This window comes from Diadema antillarum, unplaced genomic scaffold (assembly GCF_040938485.1).
Source record: "Diadema antillarum isolate AM-2024a unplaced genomic scaffold, OU_Dant_1.0 scf00000081, whole genome shotgun sequence".
Classification (NCBI taxonomy): Eukaryota; Metazoa; Echinodermata; class Echinoidea; order Diadematoida; family Diadematidae; genus Diadema; species Diadema antillarum.
Window position 1 is genome coordinate 58,272 of NW_027270970.1, and position 23,130 is coordinate 81,401.

The 23,130-nt window shown below is 38.9% G+C and overlaps 2 protein-coding genes across 2 annotated transcripts; both read left to right on the top strand.

The window, feature by feature from the left end:
- The first annotated feature begins 1,224 nt into the window (after positions 1-1,224).
- On the top strand, positions 1,225-5,912 carry LOC139717708 (monocarboxylate transporter 4-like). Its single transcript, XM_071629209.1, has 4 exons — positions 1,225-1,333; positions 2,322-2,462; positions 3,505-4,365; positions 5,734-5,912. Exons 1-4 carry the CDS (start codon positions 1,225-1,227, stop codon positions 5,910-5,912), a joined length of 1,290 nt encoding a protein of 429 aa, XP_071485310.1.
- Positions 5,913-17,431: 11,519 nt separating this feature from the next.
- On the top strand, positions 17,432-20,841 carry LOC139717709 (monocarboxylate transporter 3-like). The gene is made up of 4 exons (XM_071629210.1): positions 17,432-17,540; positions 18,060-18,200; positions 18,798-19,694; positions 20,672-20,841. The coding sequence occupies exons 1-4, from the start codon at positions 17,432-17,434 to the stop codon at positions 20,839-20,841; spliced, it is 1,317 nt and encodes a 438-aa protein (XP_071485311.1).
- The last annotated feature ends 2,289 nt before the right edge of the window (positions 20,842-23,130 follow it).

A 23,130-nucleotide genomic window follows, 5' to 3' on the forward strand; every position in this document is an offset into this window, starting at 1 on the left:
GAGCTAAAGTTTGTCGTACTGGACGGAGAGTTCAATCGTATACTGTCAACACGTATCGGCGCAAGTATGAAATGTCAAAGCAAAATCAGCCAGTTCGATCACGTGCTTATCAAGCGCTTACCGCATGACCTGTTGACCTAAGATTAATTTGGGTCTAGGGCAATTACCCCCTGGGCAATTACCCCGCACCCTTCCCCTGGCCCTAATCCTAATCCTGAACCTAATCCTATCCCTAACTCAAACTCCTAACCCTTACCCTAACCCTAACCCTAATCGTTACTCTAAGCTTACCACTAACCAGTATTTAGCCGGGGGGTAATTGCCCTCTCGGGGTAATTGCCCGGATACGCATCTGAGGCAGCAGCATGTTGATTTCGTGATCACCACGTGGGAGCAAGTTTTTAATGTCAACATGCACAAACTCTGCCGGTGCCAGTGCCATTAAAACAAAATGCACTGTGCTGATCGCAGGAGCTGCATATTGACCTGCGAATTGCCGTCGACAGGGACTCAAAGATCTCTATATCTCACATATCCTTCCCATGTACGGGAAATTAACCCACAATTTTCTAAACAAAACAACAGAACTCGAGGTCGCTTCCGGATGACATCCGGAGAACATCTTTCAGAATTAAGTCTGTTAATATAAGAAGAGGTATTGTTTGAGCTTGAACCCACTGACTATAACAAAACGGGTCAATGGTAACCAATTTTTGTCAGTCCATTGAGTGTGTTAGAGTGTTTCTCATTCTAGCTGCTTGGGGAAGTTACAACTTACATGACACCAAAGCTACCTGAATCATTTATTCTTTTGTCTATAGGAGGACCACCCCGCGGTAAAACTTTCTTATTTACTTATTGCACATTTCACTCTCCGACAGTTGTAACTATGTCAATGGTTACGTAATTAGCCAACATTAGATCTGCTGGGAGTATTCAGGAATTAGTTGAACCGTTCTCGAGTAGGCAGAGTTATTGGCGGCAAGTGACTGGCGCCCGTATAGGTCAGCGAAGTCTTTGGTACTGAGCTCAGTGTTGATATTCTTTCTTGCAAGATATATGATTGACCGTTTTGCATCTTTATATCATTTTCTTCTTTCAGGTTAAGAAGTTGAAAGCTCCATGATGTCGCAGTCCAATGGTCAAGGCTCGGTGCCGAGAGAAGGGTGGCGATACGTCGTTCTTCTAGCGAAGTTTGGAAACCACCTGTTACAACTTGGGGTGATGAAATCTCTGGGTGTTCTCATTCCATCCCTAGTGGTACAACTGGACAGTACCTACTCTACCGTTGGCCTTCTTCTTTCACTACATCAAACTATGTATTACATGGCATGTAAGTTATATCATCATGTGTAGACGCATTAGCTTGCTCATAATGTGAGGAGCATGATCAGTAATTGACGTTAACACTGTGTAAGTAAACGGTCATGATTGTTTTCGTATAGATAGATACATTATCATTGTTTCATAGTACATGCATAGGGAGATCGGAGTGCCTTTTCTAGAGCGATAATCAGTTTAATAAGTTTTGGAAAAAAAGATCGAGCTCGTTCGTGTGACGCGTATATATCCATACACACACCTCGTGAAAAACAGGGGTTGATTTCTTACGGTGTCTACATGACAATTAACCTAGTATTATCGGTTCCAACACCGCAAAGAGAGGATTATGCAGTGATTGTCATGTAACACACACACACACACACACACACACACACACACACACACACACACACACACATACACACACATACACACATACACACACACACACACACACACATACACAATAATAGCATAAACTCCTCGTAAGACTCATCTCCTTTTTAGTCCCAATCTTCCATAAAGATTCAAAGTACACATTATATAATATTCTTTTCAATTTACGTCACTACACAAGGGCATTCCTTGTCTTTTTTTTTCCTGTGAGGCCTCTAGAAAACAAGACAAATTTGATACTTTATTCTTAGTTCAAACGAAAACTTCAATGTTCTATTTGTTTCAAGTGATATTATCATTGATTTAAGTCACATTGAAAAAGGACAGGATTTTTGCTTACCATAAAGTCACTAAAAGCTAAAGGAGAACAAAAATCAAATGTTCCACACGAATAACTAATTGCTGTATTATGAAATCACGAACAGTTGTAGCAATTAGCCGTGGATTTAACCACAACTTTAAAAGTCGTTACCTTTGAACAGATTTTTCAGTTTTCCTCAAAATTTAAGTGAAGTATATTGTACTGATATTGCTGCGTTCACTGAATCCACGTATTTGTTCTTGGACTAAAAGGGAATATGTCTTTGCGTTTGTCTGTATAGGTCCTCTAGCGCAGATGTTGATAAGCAGGTATGACGTAAGATGCGTATCGATACTGGGCGGACTAGGTACAGCATTACCCATCATCAGTGCCTCCTTCACCAAGGCTACGACTCTCCTCGGGGTCTTCTTCTTTATGTCAGGTTTGACAATATTAATGCTTTCCTTTTGTCTGCAGCAGGGTTGTAAACTAAAGCTTGATATAAACCACGATTTAATTAATATGACAACATACACTGTTACTGTGGGCTTTGCTCAACTGTTGAAAGACAGCTAAATACCAAACACATGTTTAATCATAACGGGTGCCTTGAGATCGCACTGTCGTGTATTTAGTTTTCCAGGGTTCTTTTTTTTTTCGTGTTTTTATTTAGTTTTGGGGTTGGTATAAATGTTAGAATACGTTGGAAGTGAAGTAACAATAAAATTTCTTTACCTCTTCGCATCATCATCAACCACAAAAAAAAAAAAACAACTGATGACTTTGCTGAGATTACAGGTCTTTATTATCTATTGCAGTTTTCACAATTTTCAGTTCCATTGATTCCACCATGAATGCGCATGCGTAACCATTGAGTACACGAACATAATATTTTTTTTTGCCTATCCACAGTCGTCAATGCTCTTAAGTTCGACATAAGTTCAACAATGAATAAAGGTCATTGAGTCATATAGCATATATAATGTGAGATACGAGACATACAGCCCATGAGTTCGACACCAGGCAAGTCCTACGATTTCAATTCTAGCCAAAAACGACCCACGAGTTCGAGATTACGTCTGGGCCTAATGTGTCGTAGATTTTGTTTGCCAAGTGTCGAACTCATGTGTCTTAGTGGCTTTTGGTATAGTTTCAATATCATTGACTATATTACTCGTGGATTGCATAACTCGTGGGCTGTCAGTGTAGCTCATGGGCTGTATGACTCATTGACTGTATGACTCGTGGATTTTTTGACTCGTGGGCTGTATTACTCGTGGGCTGTATGATATTCGCGGTTGTCAAACTCGTGACGTGCGGCGACGTTCAATCTTATTTAGATTAAGTTGAGTTTTTTATCTTTATCAATTTTCGGTCAGTATACTAGGATATAAGTTCCTATAGCAGACCTGTTACTAGTCTAAGCACAGTGAAAATCACGCCTCTATCATGTGAATAAGAAAGGGTTATTTATATGTTCATAGGTGTATCCAGTTCCTTACTGGGCCAGGCGTCCACGGTCTTAATGCGTCAACATTTCGGAGAACACTTCGGCACGGCCAATTCCATTAGCATGATGGGGTCGCTTGTAGGTGGAATGTTAGTTCCCCTCCTGGGTGCGAAGCTGCTTGATGCTTTCGGTCTATTCGGCGCCTTCCTGTGCTTGGGTGGACTATTCCTGAACTGTGTTCCAATCGGCGCTTCGCTAAGACCCCCTCGGAAGACACGTGTGACTAGGCAGCCAGAAACACACGCACTTTCGGATTACCATGACGAGAATCGTGACACCCTAGATGGGAATTCTAGAAGACATTTTGCAACAAATAAAGAGAAAGGATCACCAGCCAAACGCTCTTTCTGGATGACTTTGCTTCTCGGGCTGAAGTTGTTTCGAAAAGAACAGCATTTTACGCTTTTCTTTCTACCTTGCCAAATGCTATGCGACATCGTCTTCACTGGTTGGGTTCTCTTCATGGTCTCATACGCCATCAGCGTCGGGATCGACGAACAGTTTGCCGTGTTCCTTCCTGTTGCCGCGGCAACAGGAGGCCTCGCATCTCGCGTGATGCTCGCTTTCATTATGCGCTTCAGGTCCCAATGGAGTCCAGGAATATATGCGCTGTACGCTGGTCTTACTGGTGTCACGCTTCTCTTCTACCAGCTCAACTCTACCCTTAGTCATCTACTGGTCTGTTCATTCTTCGGAGGTTTTGGCATGTACGGAGCTGCTTGTACTTTTTACGTATGTATCTCAGTCATCGTCACCGATAACCACTTCCCGGGAATCATCGCACTGTCCTACTTTTTCTCGGGAATTGCAGCGGCAACTGCAGGAGTAGTAACAGGTGAGGGCGCGCTTTCAGCTAATGGGTTCACTGTCTAGTTGTGTCTTGATTTTGGACAAGTGTCATTTCTGAAAGTATAGAAGAAAAGTAATAGGAAATAGTGATTTGATCGGTTTACCAGCATTACTCGAATTCTATCAATATAGATAACACAAAGATTGCTTTTGAAAACCAAAAATATTTCTCCCAGCCTGCCCGACATATCAACAATACATGTGTGCAAACTGGATTCTAAGTTTTGAAAGGAATTAAAGCATAAACAGGTTGATGAAATATGCGATCTTTAGAGAATATTCTGTCCTTTGATTTAAATGCATTAGCAAACTCGCTTATTGACAGAAGTGATACGTTCAAGATCTTCAGTCACGTTGATTGTCCTCAAAATAGTTTTCATCAGCTCTTGTGGTGTCGCCATCGTTATAATGTCATTCTTGGAGAATCCTTCACGCAGGACACAAGAGCACGACACCCTTATATTGTATGACTCCTTCACGTCATTACTATAATCATTATTGTTATGATCATTGTATTACTGTCCATTGCAGTGGCGGATCCAGAGGAGGGCGCAACCGGCGCACGCTCCCCCCCCCCCTTTATATTTCGTTAAAAACAAAAGAAATAAAACGAAAAAATGAAGTGAAACCCGGAAGTGGCACCAGAAATATTAGTTACGCCCCCCCCCCCCCCTTTACAGAATTTCTGGATCCGCCCCTGCATTGTCCATGGCATTAAGGTCTGTCAGTGTAGTGCATAACGTTTTAGATGACAATCATATTCTGTAATGCCCGCCTCACAGTGTGCGATTTGTTGCGATACGATATATCGCATCGAAGAAGATTGCCAGATGGCACGCAGTCTCATGGGTGTGCGATACAACATTTTTGAACATCCTGCAGTTGAGAGCAACGACGCGCGATATCTCAGACTTGCGTTGAAACACATCACGAGTTAGCGTAACACGAAATCGCAGAGTGAGGCGGGCGTGAAGGAATGGTTTAATTTTGGTTGAGATAGGGCTTCAGGTTTCTAACTTCTTTTTTTTTTTGGGGGGGGGGGATTAGAAACCTCAAAGAGTATACAATTCTAAAAATAAAAATAAAAAAGAGGTCCTAATAAAAGGTGGAAGCCACCTTTTATAAGGACCACTTTCTTTCACTTTTCATTGATTTTCATCGAATAAACCTTGGATTCCTCTCAGAATTTTATGTTCTTTCACATTTCACTCGTGGTTTCTAATTATCACACACACACACACAAATGTTGGAAACCTAAAGCCACATCTCAATCAAAACTATATATCATCCATCTAATGTTATTGTTTCGATTGTCTTTATCATATATCAGTGTACCTTTGCTTTACCCCAACAGGCTACATATATGATGTCATCAAATCCTTCAGAATTATTTTCAACATCTTCGGTGGTATGATGTTTTGTGTATCCTCCCTCGCCGTCACCTACGTCTTCGTTAAAAGGCGACGTCGGTCTGGTGCATCAGCCGCCAAACAACGCGCCTTCGGATACGATGGACACCAACAATTTTCGTAGAGGAACCAGCCGTTTCAATGGTTTTTGTTTTCTCCTGTCTCTCTTTTACACGAGACTACTTCAGTACCTAGTTGCAGAAAGGCTGAAAAGTTTCAATGTTTCATCTTGGCTAACAGGCTGGGCTTTTTTACTCCCATCAAAGTGAAGAGGCATGTTTTCCATCTCACTAGTTTTCGCTTATTTACTAAAGACAAGTCTAGAACAGAGACTGAGTCAGAGACATTTTATCCACATTTAAGAAATTAAAAAAAAAAAAACTTGTCGAAGTTTCAATGTCCGGATTTCTGGCAACATTTTACGTTCTATGTTGTATGTTTTTTTTATCTATGAGGTTCTAATGAGCTATTCTCTTGTATTCTTGTATCCCACAGGATAAAACATTTGTCATTGTTGCGACTACTTGACAAATTGCCCTTCATCGACCTAACAAACGCAGTATATATTCACTGTTGCAATATAGCCATGGCAAATATCCATGGGCAGACATACTCGGGGACCCGAATTCATGACCTCATGATTGCTAGGCAGGTGTCACATTTTTAAATTCTAGATTATAAGATTAAACAAAACACTCGCTCGTTTGTTTTGTAGCCACAAATTCTACATCCTTCATACAATAGTACTTGAAGTTTGATTTTGATAAAAAGAATCCATCAACAAAACTGACAAACTTCTTTATGCATAGCTTGATTTCCGATGTCGTAGCTGACGATATTTTTATATATGTTTTGTAATACGTTTATGTAATTTTTACCTCATGATGCACGGACATGAGGAAGATCAGCCGTGTTGGCTTAATCAAGTGCTGAGCTAAAATAAATAAATGAAATAAAAATGAAACATTAGCAGGCTTGCAGTGTAGTTCTGTATGCGCAATCTAAAACAATGTAGACAACAGATTGATTTAAAAGAGAAATATGTGACCCAAATGTGAATTCACGGAATGCCGCAATATTAGATTGCATAACGTAAGTGACAGTTTGAGAAATATAGGACAATCAGTTAAAAAATTGTTCAAGATTTGGGAGGATTAAAACACTTTGTGACATCTGATTATGTATACGGAAAATGATATGACAAAAATTCAACACATTTTCACTTTTCTAGCATAAAAAAGAGCACTTTTTAATAATATTACCTTTAACATTATGTCACTAACAAGTCAAGGGAATGTGTAGGCCTACTTAACAAAGAAAATTATGGAATCTTGTAAATATTTTCTTTATATCTTGATATGAACATGTCGCCACGAGCTATAGTAGTCTTCTCGTCAAGCGATGACTGTATATTCGTTACTTTTCGAGGAATTGCCCGCTTTTCCTCAAACTTTCACCTATGTGTTAGTATTTCTGCATTTACTTAATCCACATGTATGTTTGGATTTCACTTCCCCTTAAGTTTTAAAGGACTAATGAAGTGACAAGCTAATTGATGAAACTTATCATGTACGGGAGTGTTTTTACTGTGTAGAAAATACTAGTACATGTTTTATCATTCAGACGGGTTTCATTAGGCGTAATTCTGATACATAGAAAAAAGGACATTGAATGATATGTCTCCTATACGATTTCACAATTTTATCTGTGTATTAATGATAATCCGCCAACAATCAATTTAATGCAATTCAAATTTTAATGATATTTAAAATCTTAATGATCCAATCGCAAGGATCCTTTAAAGTGCATCAAGTAACTTCACTCTCGATTTTAAACACATGTTTTTACTAGGTATTTTCAATCTGTAACATGTCGTCTTCATATAAGGACAGCAGTAATCACCGCTGTGTTTGCTAGGTTGATTTTTATAACCATGTAAACTAACGATGTAATCGATGTAAATGATTTGACCCTAACTTACCTGGGCTATTTAGCGAGCTTGAATTCCGGGGGGGGGGGGGGGTGGGGGGGGGGGGGGGGGGCGGGCATAATGGCCCCCTTCAGATCTCGGCCGTTGATCGCGCAATCGCCGCAAAATTTTGCATGAACATAACGCCGGATGTCGTCTACAAGACTATTAAGTTAAATTTTCGAAAATTTTGAATTGTATATTTTAGATTAATTAATTATGCAAATATATGCAGAAAACCTAATTTTCGTCTGTAATTGGCTTATAAAAGCTTATGGAATGCTGATTCTTGGTGTAAATATTCCTAGTGACATTCCGAACATTTTGCGTAAAAAAAAAAATTCGGTATCAAAATTAATTTCTTATTTTTTTTATTGTTTTATCAATTCTTGTGTATTTCTTTGTTTTTCGAATGTTTGTTTTTTGTTGTTTTTTCAGCAGAATTTGTCATACACATTTTTTGAAGCATAATTATACTAACATAAATTGATTTCAGCCATTAGAATTAAAAACATTAATCTTTAAATGAATTAATTGAAAAAACACAATTTGTATTGACTTTGTACACAAAATTTTGAGCAATTTTGGGGTTGACGAAAATTTTTTGAAGGGGCGTGGCTTCGGAACGGTATGCCCGGGCGCGACAAATTTTGTCTCAAAAGTTGCGCGAGACTTGAAAGTAAAAAGTCAGCGAGCGGCGCTGTCAAAAAAAAAAATTGCGCGCCGGAATGGTCGCGGAATTTGTCGGGGGGGGGGGGGCATTATCCCCCCCCCCCCCCGGTAAGTTAGGGTTAAACCAATAGCCATGTGCATACACGACAGGTGAAAATATTATCGAAATAAGTTTAATAACAGACACGATAAATCCGCTGTCTGATTCACTATCTTTAATGTTTTCCAGCAATTTTATATACCGAGCTTGTAAAACATATAATTGGATGTTCGACACGTTTTGATAAGGACATTACAAGTATTTGTGTTTCACGAACTAATGTCGGTTGGCGAGGTTTATTGACTTTGATGTAAGGGGTTGTGTTGTAAATCAGAGAAACATTTGATGCTTTCTTTCAATCAGAGAGTTACCGAAGGACATCCACCTTATCTGTGTTTGCATGCAGCCATAATTCCGATCAAAGCGCATTCTCCGCGGAATGGTAATAAACCACATCAAACAAATTCCGATGTTTGTTATGTAAAATATTTATTACAGACAAGTCTTTATATTCTCGAGATCACCAACCCAATATGCAGTGTATCAGGCCTTCCGGAAAGTCTCTATTTGTGACTGGAAAATAATAAGGAATATGTCCGCAGTGATTAAAAACCAGAGTAAGTATGATAAGAGCAGTCTGCGATGTGTGCCAATGTTCGCTCTGGCAACTCTGCTTGTGGTGAGCAAGTCTTTGTTACTTGCATCGTATCGTAATATAGTCGGATTTTCCACAAACTTCGCTGACATGTTCGACTAATATTTCTGCATGCAGTAAATCCACACAATCGGGGTAAATTCCTCTTTAACAACACTTTGTTCTTTCTAAGTCACTCTTTCTCTGTGATTCAGTTGTTTCTTTCTTCTTCTATAGTAACTCTTGACTTTCTTGACTATACTTCTTCCATATTTTTCTGTGCAGCAGTAAGAAGCAAACATATTACTGATTTTATGTGGGATATACCAACCAACACACAGACATACCCCTGACATTAACGACTATATTCCGCATCTGAACAGGTGCATGGTATATTTTCCTAATTTAGTGATACAGTCTTCATCAAAATCCACACACCCCAAAGATAATAATAATGATGATGAGAATAAGGGTGATAATAACAACAATATTAATAATAGTGATTTCAGATTTGATGTGATAGATTTATGAAATACGGCAAGTGAAGCTTGAAGACTTATATTATGGCTTGTCTTAATCTAACATTTGAAGAAATATACACTTTGACGCAAAGGTTTTTATAGCAAAGAGGAAAAAATCACAACCTTTCAGCAGGGCTTTGTTAGAAGAATCTCATTATGCATACACGTTTCGCTCTGACGGCTGATGGCAGAATCGAGCAATTTCACTGGTCATACTGATTAACTGAGCAGGTGACGATTATACATCATCGAGTGAAAATGTCCGAAAGGTAAAAGCGTACCCCATAGATTTACGCAAAGAAAGACAGATGTCTTTAAATTATTGTTTATTGTCATGTTCGTACCAATATGCTGAACATTTATCACCTCGAATCCAAATGAAATTAAATTCGTACGTGATTTTCTGAATTGTTTTGCTAATGATTGAAAGAAGGAAAAGAATACAGCATCATAAGACGCTGTCTTTTTACACATGTCAAGAAAAGTCAAATTTAATACTTCTGGAAATAAGACAAGGTGGTGATGCACATATGTTCCTTATTCCAGTACATGTATATTGAAGATCTCGCTCACTAGAAGAAAAATGAAATTAAATTATTATTTTAGAATATGTTTTTCACTGCTGTTCTTTTTCTGTCTTACGAATATTAGTATCTCGAGTTTACATCGTTTTGTTTCATTTTGTGACTTACATGAATACGGAAGTTCAATGCTTTCTTTAAACCATGTTTAATTCAATTTCATAGTTTCATCTAGTTGGCATAATATGAAATCTATCTTAGAATTATGTTTACTAGTAATTAATTTGATAGCACTTAACGGCATTTCAAAATTCTCTTTTCTTTCGTGCGTTACGTTATTCCGTAAGGTTCGTCAATCTGAAAATGAAATAAGGTTCAGTATTCTGAAGGTTCGTTGGTACGCATCTTCTTTTCATTTTCAGATTAACGGACCTTCGGAGTAACGTAAAGGTTCGGATTAACGAACTCTTTGTTATTTGCGGATTAGCAAACCTCTATAATTACATGAATTAGGTATATGGAATTTGTGTGTTTTGGAATAACGAACATCACCAAGAAAAGTGGAGAATTGCGCCTTCTCAGAAATACATCTGAAACTTTACTTCTATGATACTGACTTACTTGGATGTGACTAGTACTCTATGAATCAGAAAATCTCGAACCGTTCCGTCAGAATATTTATCACGTATTTTTGATAATTTCATATTTTTGTATTCATTTAACGTCACCTCAAGAAACAGCTTCCTTGCCTTGCGTGATGCTATCAAGAGTAAAGCCAGCTGAAATAAGCTCCCCACAACCTGTCATTCCTTCAGACACCAACAAACTCACAATATAAATCGTTGCTGTGTGCAAAATGATCCGGGATGGAGAGTATGAAAAGTGAAGGTATAGCAAGTGCACTGTAATCATCATTTCATAATGTTCTTGTATGAGTAAAGTGTCTTTGTTTTGGAAAGATGAAATTGCACGTACATTCAGTCTATTTTCAGGAAGCAATATTTCGTTAAAAGAGAAGTTATTGATCATTGGAGTGAATTTAAAAGGGTTCTCGTGCAACGAATATTTAAACAAATTGTAATATATTTGATACATTTGTCCAATATGCAGTCTGTAACCACGTATGTACATTCCAATTAAGTTTCCAATTAAGGATTTCTCGTATGTAAAGTTTTTACAGAATAACTATCAAATATTGGTATATTATTGGAACAAAAAGAAGATGTCACATTTCTTGGAATATATTATTCTAAATGAAGAATGAAATGGAACGCTCATGTGCAACACGTCTCTGATAATGGATCTCGTAACGTTGGTGTACTCCATATAAGCTTGAGTTTTATGTCCCAAAGAATATTGTATATACTTTGTAACTCGTTGATATCATCGTACATCTCATATTGTAACATTGTTTGGGCAACTTCAAAACGTCACATTGACAGTATATTGCTTCTACAAAAGAAAGCTACACGTATGTACACCAACTCAAGTTATCGGGATCATTCAGATCCTTTATTTATTTATTTATTTATCTATTTATCTATTTATTAATTCATTCATTCCGTTTTCTTTTAGCATGGTAGGCCTTTCAGCTCACTCGGAACTGCTCTTCCAAGGGGCCCTGTATCACATACAAAATACAATTTTAGTAAAAAAAAACACGAACTTACAAACACGGGAACAAAGAGGAAAACATAAACACAAGATTATATAAGTCCATAGAGCGTACACGAGAAAGGGTTGTACACAAGCACATGAAACAAAAAAAAAATACAATGAAGTCCGGGAGAGATAAAAGATAGTAAATAAGAAACCTCATACACACGCACACATTCACATCCACTCCAGCGCACCAGCACCCATCCAAACCTGCAATCCTTTGTTCGCAGAATTAAAATCACTTAAGGTAAACGACATTAAATTTTTTTTGCAAATCTCACTCTTTATGTTTCGCTTATATAACGGCCAGTTGCCATCTTCTTCTTTTTTCTTTCTCATTGTTAGTCAGTGAAACAAGGACATACATTCTTATCCCACTAGACAATCTGATAAATTTCATTTACAGAGTCCTAAAATGGTGATGGCTCTGAAATCTATCAGACACACCGGACCCGATATATGTATATGGAACTCTCTTCCTTGTAAAATTTGAATTTAAAGTCCATATGATACTCTTTCAAGACAGCTGTAAAAAGAATGCTGCTCTCTATGGGTATCGGTGATCTCCTCAAAATGCCATTGTAATTGTATTGCATATGAAATTCCCTCAAGGAAATATATAACGCCGTTCTTAATTAATTACGTAATGTTATGTAACCGACCATGCATGAACTGTGACTGTCAACCTGAACCCCGGTGCAAAAATACTTTGTCATGCTTTATCGGTCAGTGATCCAGGTGATCTAACTTTGTGTAAACCTTTAGAGAAGCAAGACAGACTTCCTCCCTCCTTTCTCATTTATTCTATCCTATTTCTGTGCAAGTCATTCCTCCCTCCTATTTTCCTATTTATGTTATGTATTATGTACGAGGTCTGCATCGCGACTGCATGCAAATCAAGCTACGCTTAAAGGAGACCTCCGGATGGTTTTCAGATTTTTACACTTGAACAACTGTAAATTAGTTATACTAAGGACAGAGTTTTCAGAATTTATGATGATACTTAGGGATGAAGAATAAGAACATTTTCAAAATTTAGAACAAATTGTAATGAACAAGAATGATGACATGGCAGAGTCACCAAGAGAATGTATGAGTTGGGGCTCAAGGAAGCAGAACAAAAGAAGAAGGCATGCATAGATTATACACAGGTGAACTCGCAAGCAAGCGGTATTGTAATGGCCCTGCTACATTTCTGAAATATGTGAACCTCCTATGTCATCATCCTTGTTCAGTGTAATTTGTTTAAGATTTTTCAAAGTACTGTTTCTTTGCTCAAGAACCACAATAAATTCCACAAATCTAAACATGGAGTTGTCCATTTATGTACTACATCATGTGAAATTATGAAAATCGTCTGATATGTCCCTTTAAGCTGTAGCACTTCTGCATTATTCATTGTATCGCTGATTAAGTTATGTTTTTGTCGTACATTATATCAGCAATGAAGAAACTGTATTGCTGTATATTGTAAAGGCAATGAAGAAACTTACTCTATTTACAACTAATGTTTATGTAGGCTATATCTATGGCACCAACAATGCATACATGTGTATATATCTGCGTGTGCAATGATAATGCAAGAATCAATAAATCAAATAAAATCAATAAAATTTCTGACATCATATCAAACACACTATGACTATTCAATCAATGAAGATAATTCTGGGTTCTTCTGTGTGTGTGCTGTTACCCATTTATATCATTTATGAATTCCGTTTGATGTATTCTTGGATATGGATGAATAAATTTCCTTTACAGAGGTCAAAAAAGTTGCCATCAAAAGCACAAATATATTAAAGGCTTCCCTCTGACTACCATTATATCATGTCCACTGATCCGTATCAAAGGGGCTGAGGCTTATACAATGTATATTCAGGGCTGGTATATTATATTCAAGTTGCATTCCAAAATGACTCAAAAGCCACCTGGTACGATCGTAGGGACATCGCGTTAAGGTTTGCCTTTATGTGTTAACGCCCCACTCTTTATACCCAAATTCCTGCATCTTCCCTGGCACATTGGGATACACAGTGAATGTCCGTCACTGTCACACTTGGACATTGGTCTAGCCATTGTAATTATGGATATCCACCTCCCTAGCCTGATTACTGGACTTTAGCACGTCCGAAACTCAAGGCCATCAAGCTCGCAAACCAGTGGCCATTAGGTCAACAGGGCGCCGGTTATAACCATGACTTTACACATTACTTCAAGCTGATTTTATATGGCGAGGTAAGATGGTCTCCTTCCTTGTACATTTCTTTCTTTACAGCTAGTCATCGTGTGAGCATAAAAGATCCTTTGATACTCTGTTTATACATGAAGTATTGTGGTGCAAATCAGTGCGTTCCTAAACCTCATCCACCTAACTACAATGTATACATCAGCATTCCGTACACCAAGTTATTCCTCACAGACCTTGTTTCCTTCTCGCTGTTATAGAATAACTGTATTGCAAGTAACTGGAGAAGGCGATATAGAGATCTTCGATTGCGATTGGAAATACCACGATTATTTTGTCATAAGTCGTTTGATTTTTCACCAAATCGCACTCAGTATACACTCAAATCACTCTCAAGTGGACGAATTGCTCCTCCACAACTATTTCGAAGTAATCGTATGTTACTAAAAGCGCACGCTCGAGGACAACCAGTCTTCCTATCTAGATACGAGACCATTTTATTATTGGCTATACTACTAAAGTATTTTAATACTATAGTATTTTGCTACTTATCTTGATACAAAGAAGCATCTGTAATCTGGGATACAGATGCAAACTTTGTCCGGAAATCCAAATGATGTGAAAGCAACTGCGTCAAAATGTTCGGAAATTGATTAACTATAGCACGCAATTACAGTCTAATGAATCCACTAACAGTTGTTTAATTTTTGTGTTTTCAGCACCGAGGTGAAAAGCTTGCCATGCTAACTTTGTTCTAAATATATCTTTCTGCCTTGTGATTCAAGACTTGAGTGACCCACAACGGCGAAATAATTGTTTCCGGTTGTGAACAATCGAACCTTTTCGAGTGTAGAATGTATGTGCAGACTATTCTTGACAGTGGTTGCCTGATGATCGTTACTCCGAAGGTTCGTTATTCATTACACTCAGAGTTCCTATTCTTGGGGGTCGTTTATCCCAACATTTGTTGTATTTACCAGGTTTATTGTTTTCCCAAGTTTCGTCGTTGAGCCGATTCGTTTTTTGATCCGAAGGTTTGTTCCATTCATTGTTATAATATGTATTTCTCAATTTGATTAATTGGTTTATTTATCATCATTCATGCAGGATTCCATGCATCCAACCCACAGCCCACGCGTGCATACTGCGTGTTTATACTATCATGCTAGTAGTATAACTTTGATTCAAACAGCGTTTCAAAACACAATTCAGAAAGCACAAAAAGGTGCATTTACGATTGATGATTCTCTCTAATCATCTTGACTGGTGAAGAATTTACGTAAGCTAAGTTTATGTCTAAGCTAAGTTTCTGCCATATTAATGTGACTAAAAAAAGACATGGCGAGAGAACATGCAAGTTATGCTGAGTCGAGGGGAAGGTGCATTCCAATGTCTTTTGTTAAACATTTCAGCACTTTAGCAGTGATTGACAGATGATGTCATCTCAAGAATATGAATATTGATTGGTTAGGAAGGATTTTTTTTTGTGGGCGTTCCCAAGTAATCTGAAGGAAAATAAAAGAAAAAACCATTGAAAATATATGGAAGGTTTCTAGATATTCGTTTCACCGCAAAAGTGATGTTGAAGGTATTATAAATCAACACAGATCAACATGCATTTGGATTTCAGGGCCCCTTTAATACCCTGATTCTGGCGCCCTGCCACAGTCTGCTGACCCTTGAGCTGGTTGTTCACCACGGACGACCCCACAGTGTGAGCTCTCTGTATAGCGCCATCTGCCAAAGCCCCAAACACCATCTGCTCAACACAGCTCGACCGTATGTAGCCCCGTCTACTAGCCCTCGTCATACCAGAACCTCCTTGGTCATACTATAGAGACTGGTCGCTCTCCTTCGACAGCTGTATAGTTGACAACTCCGCGATCAGTCCAGGCTGCCTAGATCTATTCCACAAAAACTAATTTTTCATGAAAATTACACATTCCATCAACTTTATACTGACATATGTAAGGGTAGCAGTTATTCCCCCTGCTTTCTGGAAGCAGTTAGTCAAGTGCTCTTTCATTATGCTAGGAAGTGAATTTTTGTGGAATTTTCTTTATATTTTCTTTATATTGTTGTCCACACAATACGTCATAACCTCTAGTATTCTCCTCATCCAGCGGTTCCAACACCCAAACCTTAAACATTATTTTTTACTTTTGCATCTATTGTCCGATTTTCCTCAAACTTTCACTTATTATGATCTACCAATGTTGCTGCTTTCACTGAATCCACATTTCTCATGGGTTTGGGTTCCCTTTAAAGACCTTGACTGAATCAAATATCAATCTCCAGGGCCCCATTTCATAAAAGATGTTAGGATGGCAACTCTTGCTGGAATGGCAACTTCCAATAGCAACAACCAATCAGGAAGCTGAATTATTGTCGTTACTATGACAATCGTCATTCCAGCAAGAGTTGCTATCATTCAACTTTTTATGAAATGGGGCTCTGGTCATCCACAGCTTTGCGCAACGAATTATGTTAAAGACCGTTTACCATAATCAGTTTTTGGTTGAGTGAGTTTGAGTGAGTTTGTGTTTGCCAGATCTCGTTACATAGGGAGTTTGATACACACGAAACATCTGTACTACAAAAGCAATGTTACGCTACATATTGAAAACTAGTATACACAACAGCAACGCCTGGAAGCACCACCTAGTGCATCCCCTATTACCATTGAAGTGGAACTTCAAAGGGAACCAAAAAAAAAAAAATCGACAAATATTGAATACCTCTATTGACAGTGAAAACTGAGAATACACTACACGTGATTATTCTACTTTTGCAGGCCTATATCCCGGTGTTGGAAATAAAAGAGAATTTAAACCCTTATTTTTTGTCAGATTTTAAAGACGTTTTATATTCTAGAAATTCAACGAGCGTGCGTACGTATCTCTCTCTCTCTCTCTCTCTCTCTTAAGGAATCTAATTCCATTTTGTGGTTCGACAAAACATGAGTCAATTTCGGATTAACAAACTTCATACCTTATTATTCAGAGTTACAAACCTCATTTCTCTTTCGAATAAAACGATTCCGGCCTACTCCATTTCGTATTATTAATGAAGCAATTTTAGATAGGAATCTTGAACAATGTGTCATTTTCTAACTATCGAACCCTTTCTCTTCTCTGAGGAAAGAACGCTTTTTATTTACGGATTAAGGAACCTAGTTTGCTGTTTTAGCCATTGAACCTTCGATATGACGGATGATAAGAGGAAATTTAGGAACAAAGAAACTTCTTGAAAATGGACATTTGGAATAACGATCTATAAACCTTGACGGTTTCACTTCCATTGATTTCCAATCCGTTAGGTGTGCAGTGTAAAAAGTATCACGATGCCACATCCTAGCGATCACGGGGAGACGCCGAAGGAAGGCTGGCGATACGTCGTTCTTCTGGCGAAGTTTGGAAACCACCTGTTACAACAAGGGGTGATGAAATCCCTGGGTGTTCTCATTCCATCCCTAGTGGTACAACTGGACAGTACCTACTCTACCGTTGGCCTTCTCCTGTCGCTGCAGTTAACCATGTATTATATGGCATGTAAGTGATGCTTTCAAAACGCCTCCAATCGTAAGTAAATGATATGCAGAGATGAGAAGAGAAGGATCCTCCTGCGTTGCGTAATCCTCTTTTGCCTGTCTCATTTGGTTACTGCCAACAAATTAATGAGAAGAAGAGAACTGAAATGAACTTGGTCCTGGTTTGGCGGAAAGGGGCACGTCTTCACCATTCTTCAATCCATTACGCAATCAATTTGACCAACAACAGAATCATCAACATACCTCATGTATTATATCAATAAATGTATAGTATATTATTATGCATCGTCTAAACTTATAATGTCTAGCTGGGTTTTTTCTCACGAAGTTTTTTTTAATACATGTACTTTATCATTACTGTTCTCAGTAATGCGCAAGTGTCCACGAGTGTTTTCACGTGAAGGCCCTATACCCCTTGGCTATGACTCTCCTTCAATACATAATTTTAAAGCTATACATTGTAACACACTGAACGTTTCAATGAGGGAGGAGATTTTTGCTTATCTGCACCAATCCCCAGGTCCCCTCGCTCATATTCTGATCCAGAAGTACGATGTCAGATTAGTATCTACACTCGGCGGGATCGGAACGGCATTGCCCATCATCTGCGCCTCCTTCACAAGACTGACTCCAGTTCTTGGAATATTTTTCTTCCTCTCAGGTTTGTCACATTTCTCTTTTCCTCTGCGAAGAGGAGGTAACATTAAGTATATAATTTCCAAAGGATTATTTAAGGAACGTTCCAGAAGGACTATAGCTTTTTATCATTGACAGCGGGGGGGGGGGGGGGGAGGATGGAGTGACAATGGTTCTGGAAAGATTGTGTCATCGAGAAACTTTGAAGTGACATTTCGTTGATAGCAAATTAATATGGAACGGGAAAAGAATGAGGAATACAATATATTACATTGTACACTCTTTCGAAAACTAGTTCGTGACGGAAAAGATTTGCCCGTGAATACGTGACTGCCTGGCCCTGAAGTGAGCTTGTGTTGAGAGAGAAATCATCTCAACTAGAAGATGACATTAAATGTAAAGGATGGAAAGATCTCTTCCCGATTTACAGAATGTATTATGGTTTTTTCATTGCTCCTGTGAACTTCTCATGATATCCTTGCATATAGAGTTAGTCTTGATTGAAAATAACCATGATAACGGTTTAAGAGTTTTATAAAAAAATAACAGTTTTTTTTGTTTTGTTTTTTGTTTTGTTTTGTTTTGTTTTGTTTTTTTGGTGTTTTTTTAATAACACTCACAGGTGCATGTAGCTCCGCACTCGGCCAGGCGTCTACCGTCTTGATGCATCAACACTTCGGGGAACAGTTCGGATCGGCGAATTCCATCAGTTTCCTGGGATCTATCGCAGGTGGACTGTTAGTTCCACTCGTTGGCGCCAAGCTGCTAGAAGCGTACGGCCTCTTCGGAGCTCTTCTGTGCTTGGGTGGACTATTCCTGAACTGTATTCCAATCGGCGCTTCGCTAAGACCCCCTAGGTCCATGAGTCAAGTCGGGGAGTCTGGTAAGACTATGGGGCCAGAAACACAAGAACTGATGGACAGACATGAAGACAAACGTGACTCCATTGATGCTGAATCTTGTCAGACATATTTAGAAAGGGACGGAAAGGCAAGAGCAACTGACAGACGGACTTGCTGGATGATATTGGACCGAGCAGTGGATATGTTGGGGCTGAAATTGCTATTGAAAGAACCGTATTTCGCTCTGTTCTTTTTACCTTGCCAGGTTTTGTTCGACGTCGTCTTCATCGGGTGGGCTCTTTTCATGGTGTCATACGCCATCAGCGTCGGGATCGACGAACAGTTTGCCGTGTTCCTCCCTGTTGCCGCCGCAACAGGAGGCTTCGTATCTCGCACAACTCTCGCTCTTATTATGCGTTACAAGTCGCGATGGAGTCCCGGTATATATGCATTGTGCGTGGGTGTGTCGGGCGTTGCCCTCTTTGTCTACCAGCTTCATTCCACTCTTAATCACCTGTTGGTCTCTTCCTTCTTTGCTGGTGTTGGTATGTACGGGGCAGCTTGCACTTTTTACACCTGTCTGTCAGTGATAGTCTCCGATGCCCACTTTTCGGGAATCGTCGCGCTCTCTTACTGCGTTTCGGGGATTGGAACGGCCAGTGCAGGCGTATTAGCGGGTGAGAGCTTTCTCTTTCTTAATTACGCCAGTAATTAGAAAAGTCTCCCATATGCTTCCACGTTAGTCTTCTTTCAGTTTTTTCTTTGTTCATGTTTTCGCTCTGAAAGAACTTATGTGGGAGGTAATATATTTGACTTGTCTGCTCATGGGTCGTGGATTCTGTTATCATGATTCAAGAAAAACGCATGAGTCAATGATTTCGATTCTTTGCCCAGTGATGCTAAAAGGAGGGGGGGTGTCAATGCCTTGCGCGGCGTTCTCACTAAAATACTTGGACTAGAATGGTCAGAGGTCACTTTACGTTTGGATGAAAATGTGATTTGAAGCTATAACTTTGGGTAGGAAGGTCTCATTTGGTCTGATTTGTATATGATATAAAGGATAGCAATGAAAGAGATTTTACTGTATTTGGATGAATAAAAAAAGAAAGAGGGTAAAAGGTCAGGGTGAAAGTCACTCTTCTCAGACAATTTGAAAGCCATTACTTATGCCCCCAAGATTCAGTTGGAAGTTTATGTGATATGAAGATAGATACAGACTTACAAGGAAATATTTTTGAAGATCAATGCTCGTTTTCAATGATGCAATGGCAGGTCTGCAGACTTAATGTAAATTATGCAAATGAAGAGCCATCGTGTTGTGAGATGGCGTACTTGATGGGATGGTGGAGATATCCCGATGGACACTGCTCTCGACATGAATTTAAACGGATGAAAGTACATCCGTTACATTAAATCATTCTTGATGTTTAATGATAATTATTAGGCAAGGTTGTCTCTATAAAAAGGGAGATATGTAATTGCTGAATTATTGGCAAACATTTTGACGTAGTTAAGAATGAAAGTAATCATGGTAATGAAGTTATGTTTGTCATCGTCATTGCCAATATAGTTTCATAATATTTTATCATTAGTCCGTTGTTGTGTTTCATAAGAATCATTTTATTTGTTTGTTATGTCACTTATGTTCTCAAAGGTTATATCTACGACGTCACTCAGTCGTTCAGGATTGTTTTCAGCATCTTTGGTGGCTTGATGCTGTGTGTGTGCTTCGTCATAGTCGTGTACATCTTAATTGAGAGGCGCTTTAACTCTGTGACGTCAGCGTCCTACAAACGTGCCCCAAGAGCAGAACATGAACATTAGACTTTTAGTTTTCGTCTGCGTCTGTGGGCTTCAGACACGAAGTGAGTAGAAAGTAAGGACGTACGTTTCTTTACCTGAACGCTTTTGTTGGCGATATTCTGTTGATCTGTCTACAATGTCTGTATACAGCTATCACGGTCACAAAGGCTCGTACGAACAATGCATTCGTGCGAATCCCGCTGTTCGTACGAATTCAGGAGTTTGTAAAGATTCATAGATGGGGCAAAATTTCCGACGGCCTTATGAAGTTTGTCCAAACGTCGTTTAATTCGCAAGAACAACCTAAGACCTTCTTGAAATGATTTTCTGTTATACGATGGCCTTAGAATTCATACGGTTTCCGTAATAACGCCTTGAGTTCTCATTACGTCATACTTACGGCCATCTTACGATATGCTGTTGTTGTTGCTGGTTGGTGGTGGTGGCGCAAGATACTCGTAAGTGCAGCCAGGGAGGTGAGAGGAGTCTCACCTCCCTGGTGCAGCTCACATGATACTCAAGTCATTGTGAGAAGATCTTACGACTGAATTTATATTTTGTCCAGATGCAAAAAAAAAGGCGCTGCCGTGTACTGTCGAAAATTCTATGACGGTCGAATGTTTCTGACTGGAGAAATAAAGTCAGGAAATTTTTGTTCAATGATGGCATCAAAGTTATATTTCTGTATCTTCATCGCTTCATCTTCATCGCTATCACTTTGTCTTCTTGATGTCTCTCCCTCCTCCTCCAGTGATCTTCTCGTTGCCATCTTCCAGCGCTTCCCGATCACAACCGATGTCCATCATTTCTTGATGCAGAGGCTCTTGCAGGAACTCCCCCCCCCCCTCTCTCTCTCTCTCTCTCTCTCATTCTTCCTCATCTTCCCCCTTTTTTTTCTTCCCCTTTTCTGTCTTCCCTTTTGGTCGACCCCACATTTCTTCGAAAGTTGATGATTCCTCGTCGAACACCATGAATAGAATGAGGATTTGACCTCCCCGCGCTTGCTTTTTACTCCCTAACACCCTATTACACAAAATAAATGTCTACGTAGGACCTATAACCTTACAAGCAGCTTACCAACGCTATGAGTCGAAGAATCGTTAGTGAGCGACGTCCGAGCTTCTGTCCGTAAGGCTTTTTTTTTTAACGAATGCAGTAAGAGCTGTCTGTGAACAACTTAACCCTATCATTGTATCAAGCCCAAGCTATTTTGACCCTTCGCACCCCCCCCCCATAACTTTTTTTTTAATCATTTGATGTATCATCGGCATGTTTGGCACATGGGTAGAGTAACTCATACTCGACATGACCGCATATTTCAATTTTCTCAAGGTTACCCATGGCGGGCGCTATTTACCAAAATATAAAGAAATACATAGGAAATATGCTATAAACATGATTTTCTGTATAATTTCTTAACCCCCATTATATACTAGTATGTCATATTATAGACCAGTCATTTTCATATTTGCCACAAATGATAGGCAAGTGGAATTTTATTATTTGTTATATTATCTGTTCATTTTTTGTGTACATCATGATTATATATCCCGTTTTATGTCCGACAGACACACGGCTGATAAAAAAAAAAAAACATAATTCTACTGGCATTCTGTCAGTATAGTTTCGATTTTGTTATCTGCAAAATTATGTACTTGCGAATTCCGCACTTTCGACCGATGTTTACTTGGATTGTACAATCAAGCTGGATTGAATTAATTCAAAATTTTTGTAATATTATTCTCCAACAAAGAATACAAAATTTGCATTAGTTGCATGTCATTAAGTAGAGGTAAGCTGAGCCCGTGATGGTCTGTGTTCTCCGACCTATTTCTAATCTTATTGTCATAATCGTTTTACGACGATGTGACGTCCGGTAAATCGAGGCATCTAAACTATAAACTCCTTCCTTACAGCTTCCCTGGCACTATACCCATTCCGTTTCCGTTTGGCTGTCAGGGCTTCAGACGTTTCTTTGTTGCTGCTGTTGTTGTTGATATTGTTGTTGTTGTTGTTGTTGTTGTTGTTGTTGTTGACGGTTTCAATGCAGTACACCTTTATATATCAGGGAATAGTAGAATGTACAAACACAATTACCGAAACTTGCCGAGGACTGATAGAATTATATTTAGTTAGTGTGAGTGGAGTAAAATCTTAAATGTCTTCGATTTAGAAATGGAAGTGTTTCCAAGGGAGAAAGTAATAATCCGGGTCATATTTTTGTGTGCGAAATTTATCAACATTCTTGTATAGATTTTATGAGCGGACCGAATTCCCTGTGGTACGTTATTGAACTATATTGCACCAAAA

Excerpts from the sequence above, each read along its gene's own strand:
- LOC139717708 (XM_071629209.1), top strand. The coding sequence starts at position 1,225 with ATGAAATCTCTGGGTGTTCTCATTCCATCCCTAGTGGTACAACTGGAC. Across the intron at positions 1,334-2,321 it reads AACTATGTATTACATGGCAT|GTCCTCTAGCGCAGATGTTG; the intron begins GTAAGTTATATC and ends TTGTCTGTATAG. Across the intron at positions 2,463-3,504 it reads GGTCTTCTTCTTTATGTCAG|GTGTATCCAGTTCCTTACTG; the intron begins GTTTGACAATAT and ends ATATGTTCATAG.
- LOC139717709 (XM_071629210.1), top strand. The coding sequence starts at position 17,432 with ATGAAATCCCTGGGTGTTCTCATTCCATCCCTAGTGGTACAACTGGAC. Across the intron at positions 17,541-18,059 it reads AACCATGTATTATATGGCAT|GTCCCCTCGCTCATATTCTG; the intron begins GTAAGTGATGCT and ends ACCAATCCCCAG. Across the intron at positions 18,201-18,797 it reads AATATTTTTCTTCCTCTCAG|GTGCATGTAGCTCCGCACTC; the intron begins GTTTGTCACATT and ends TAACACTCACAG.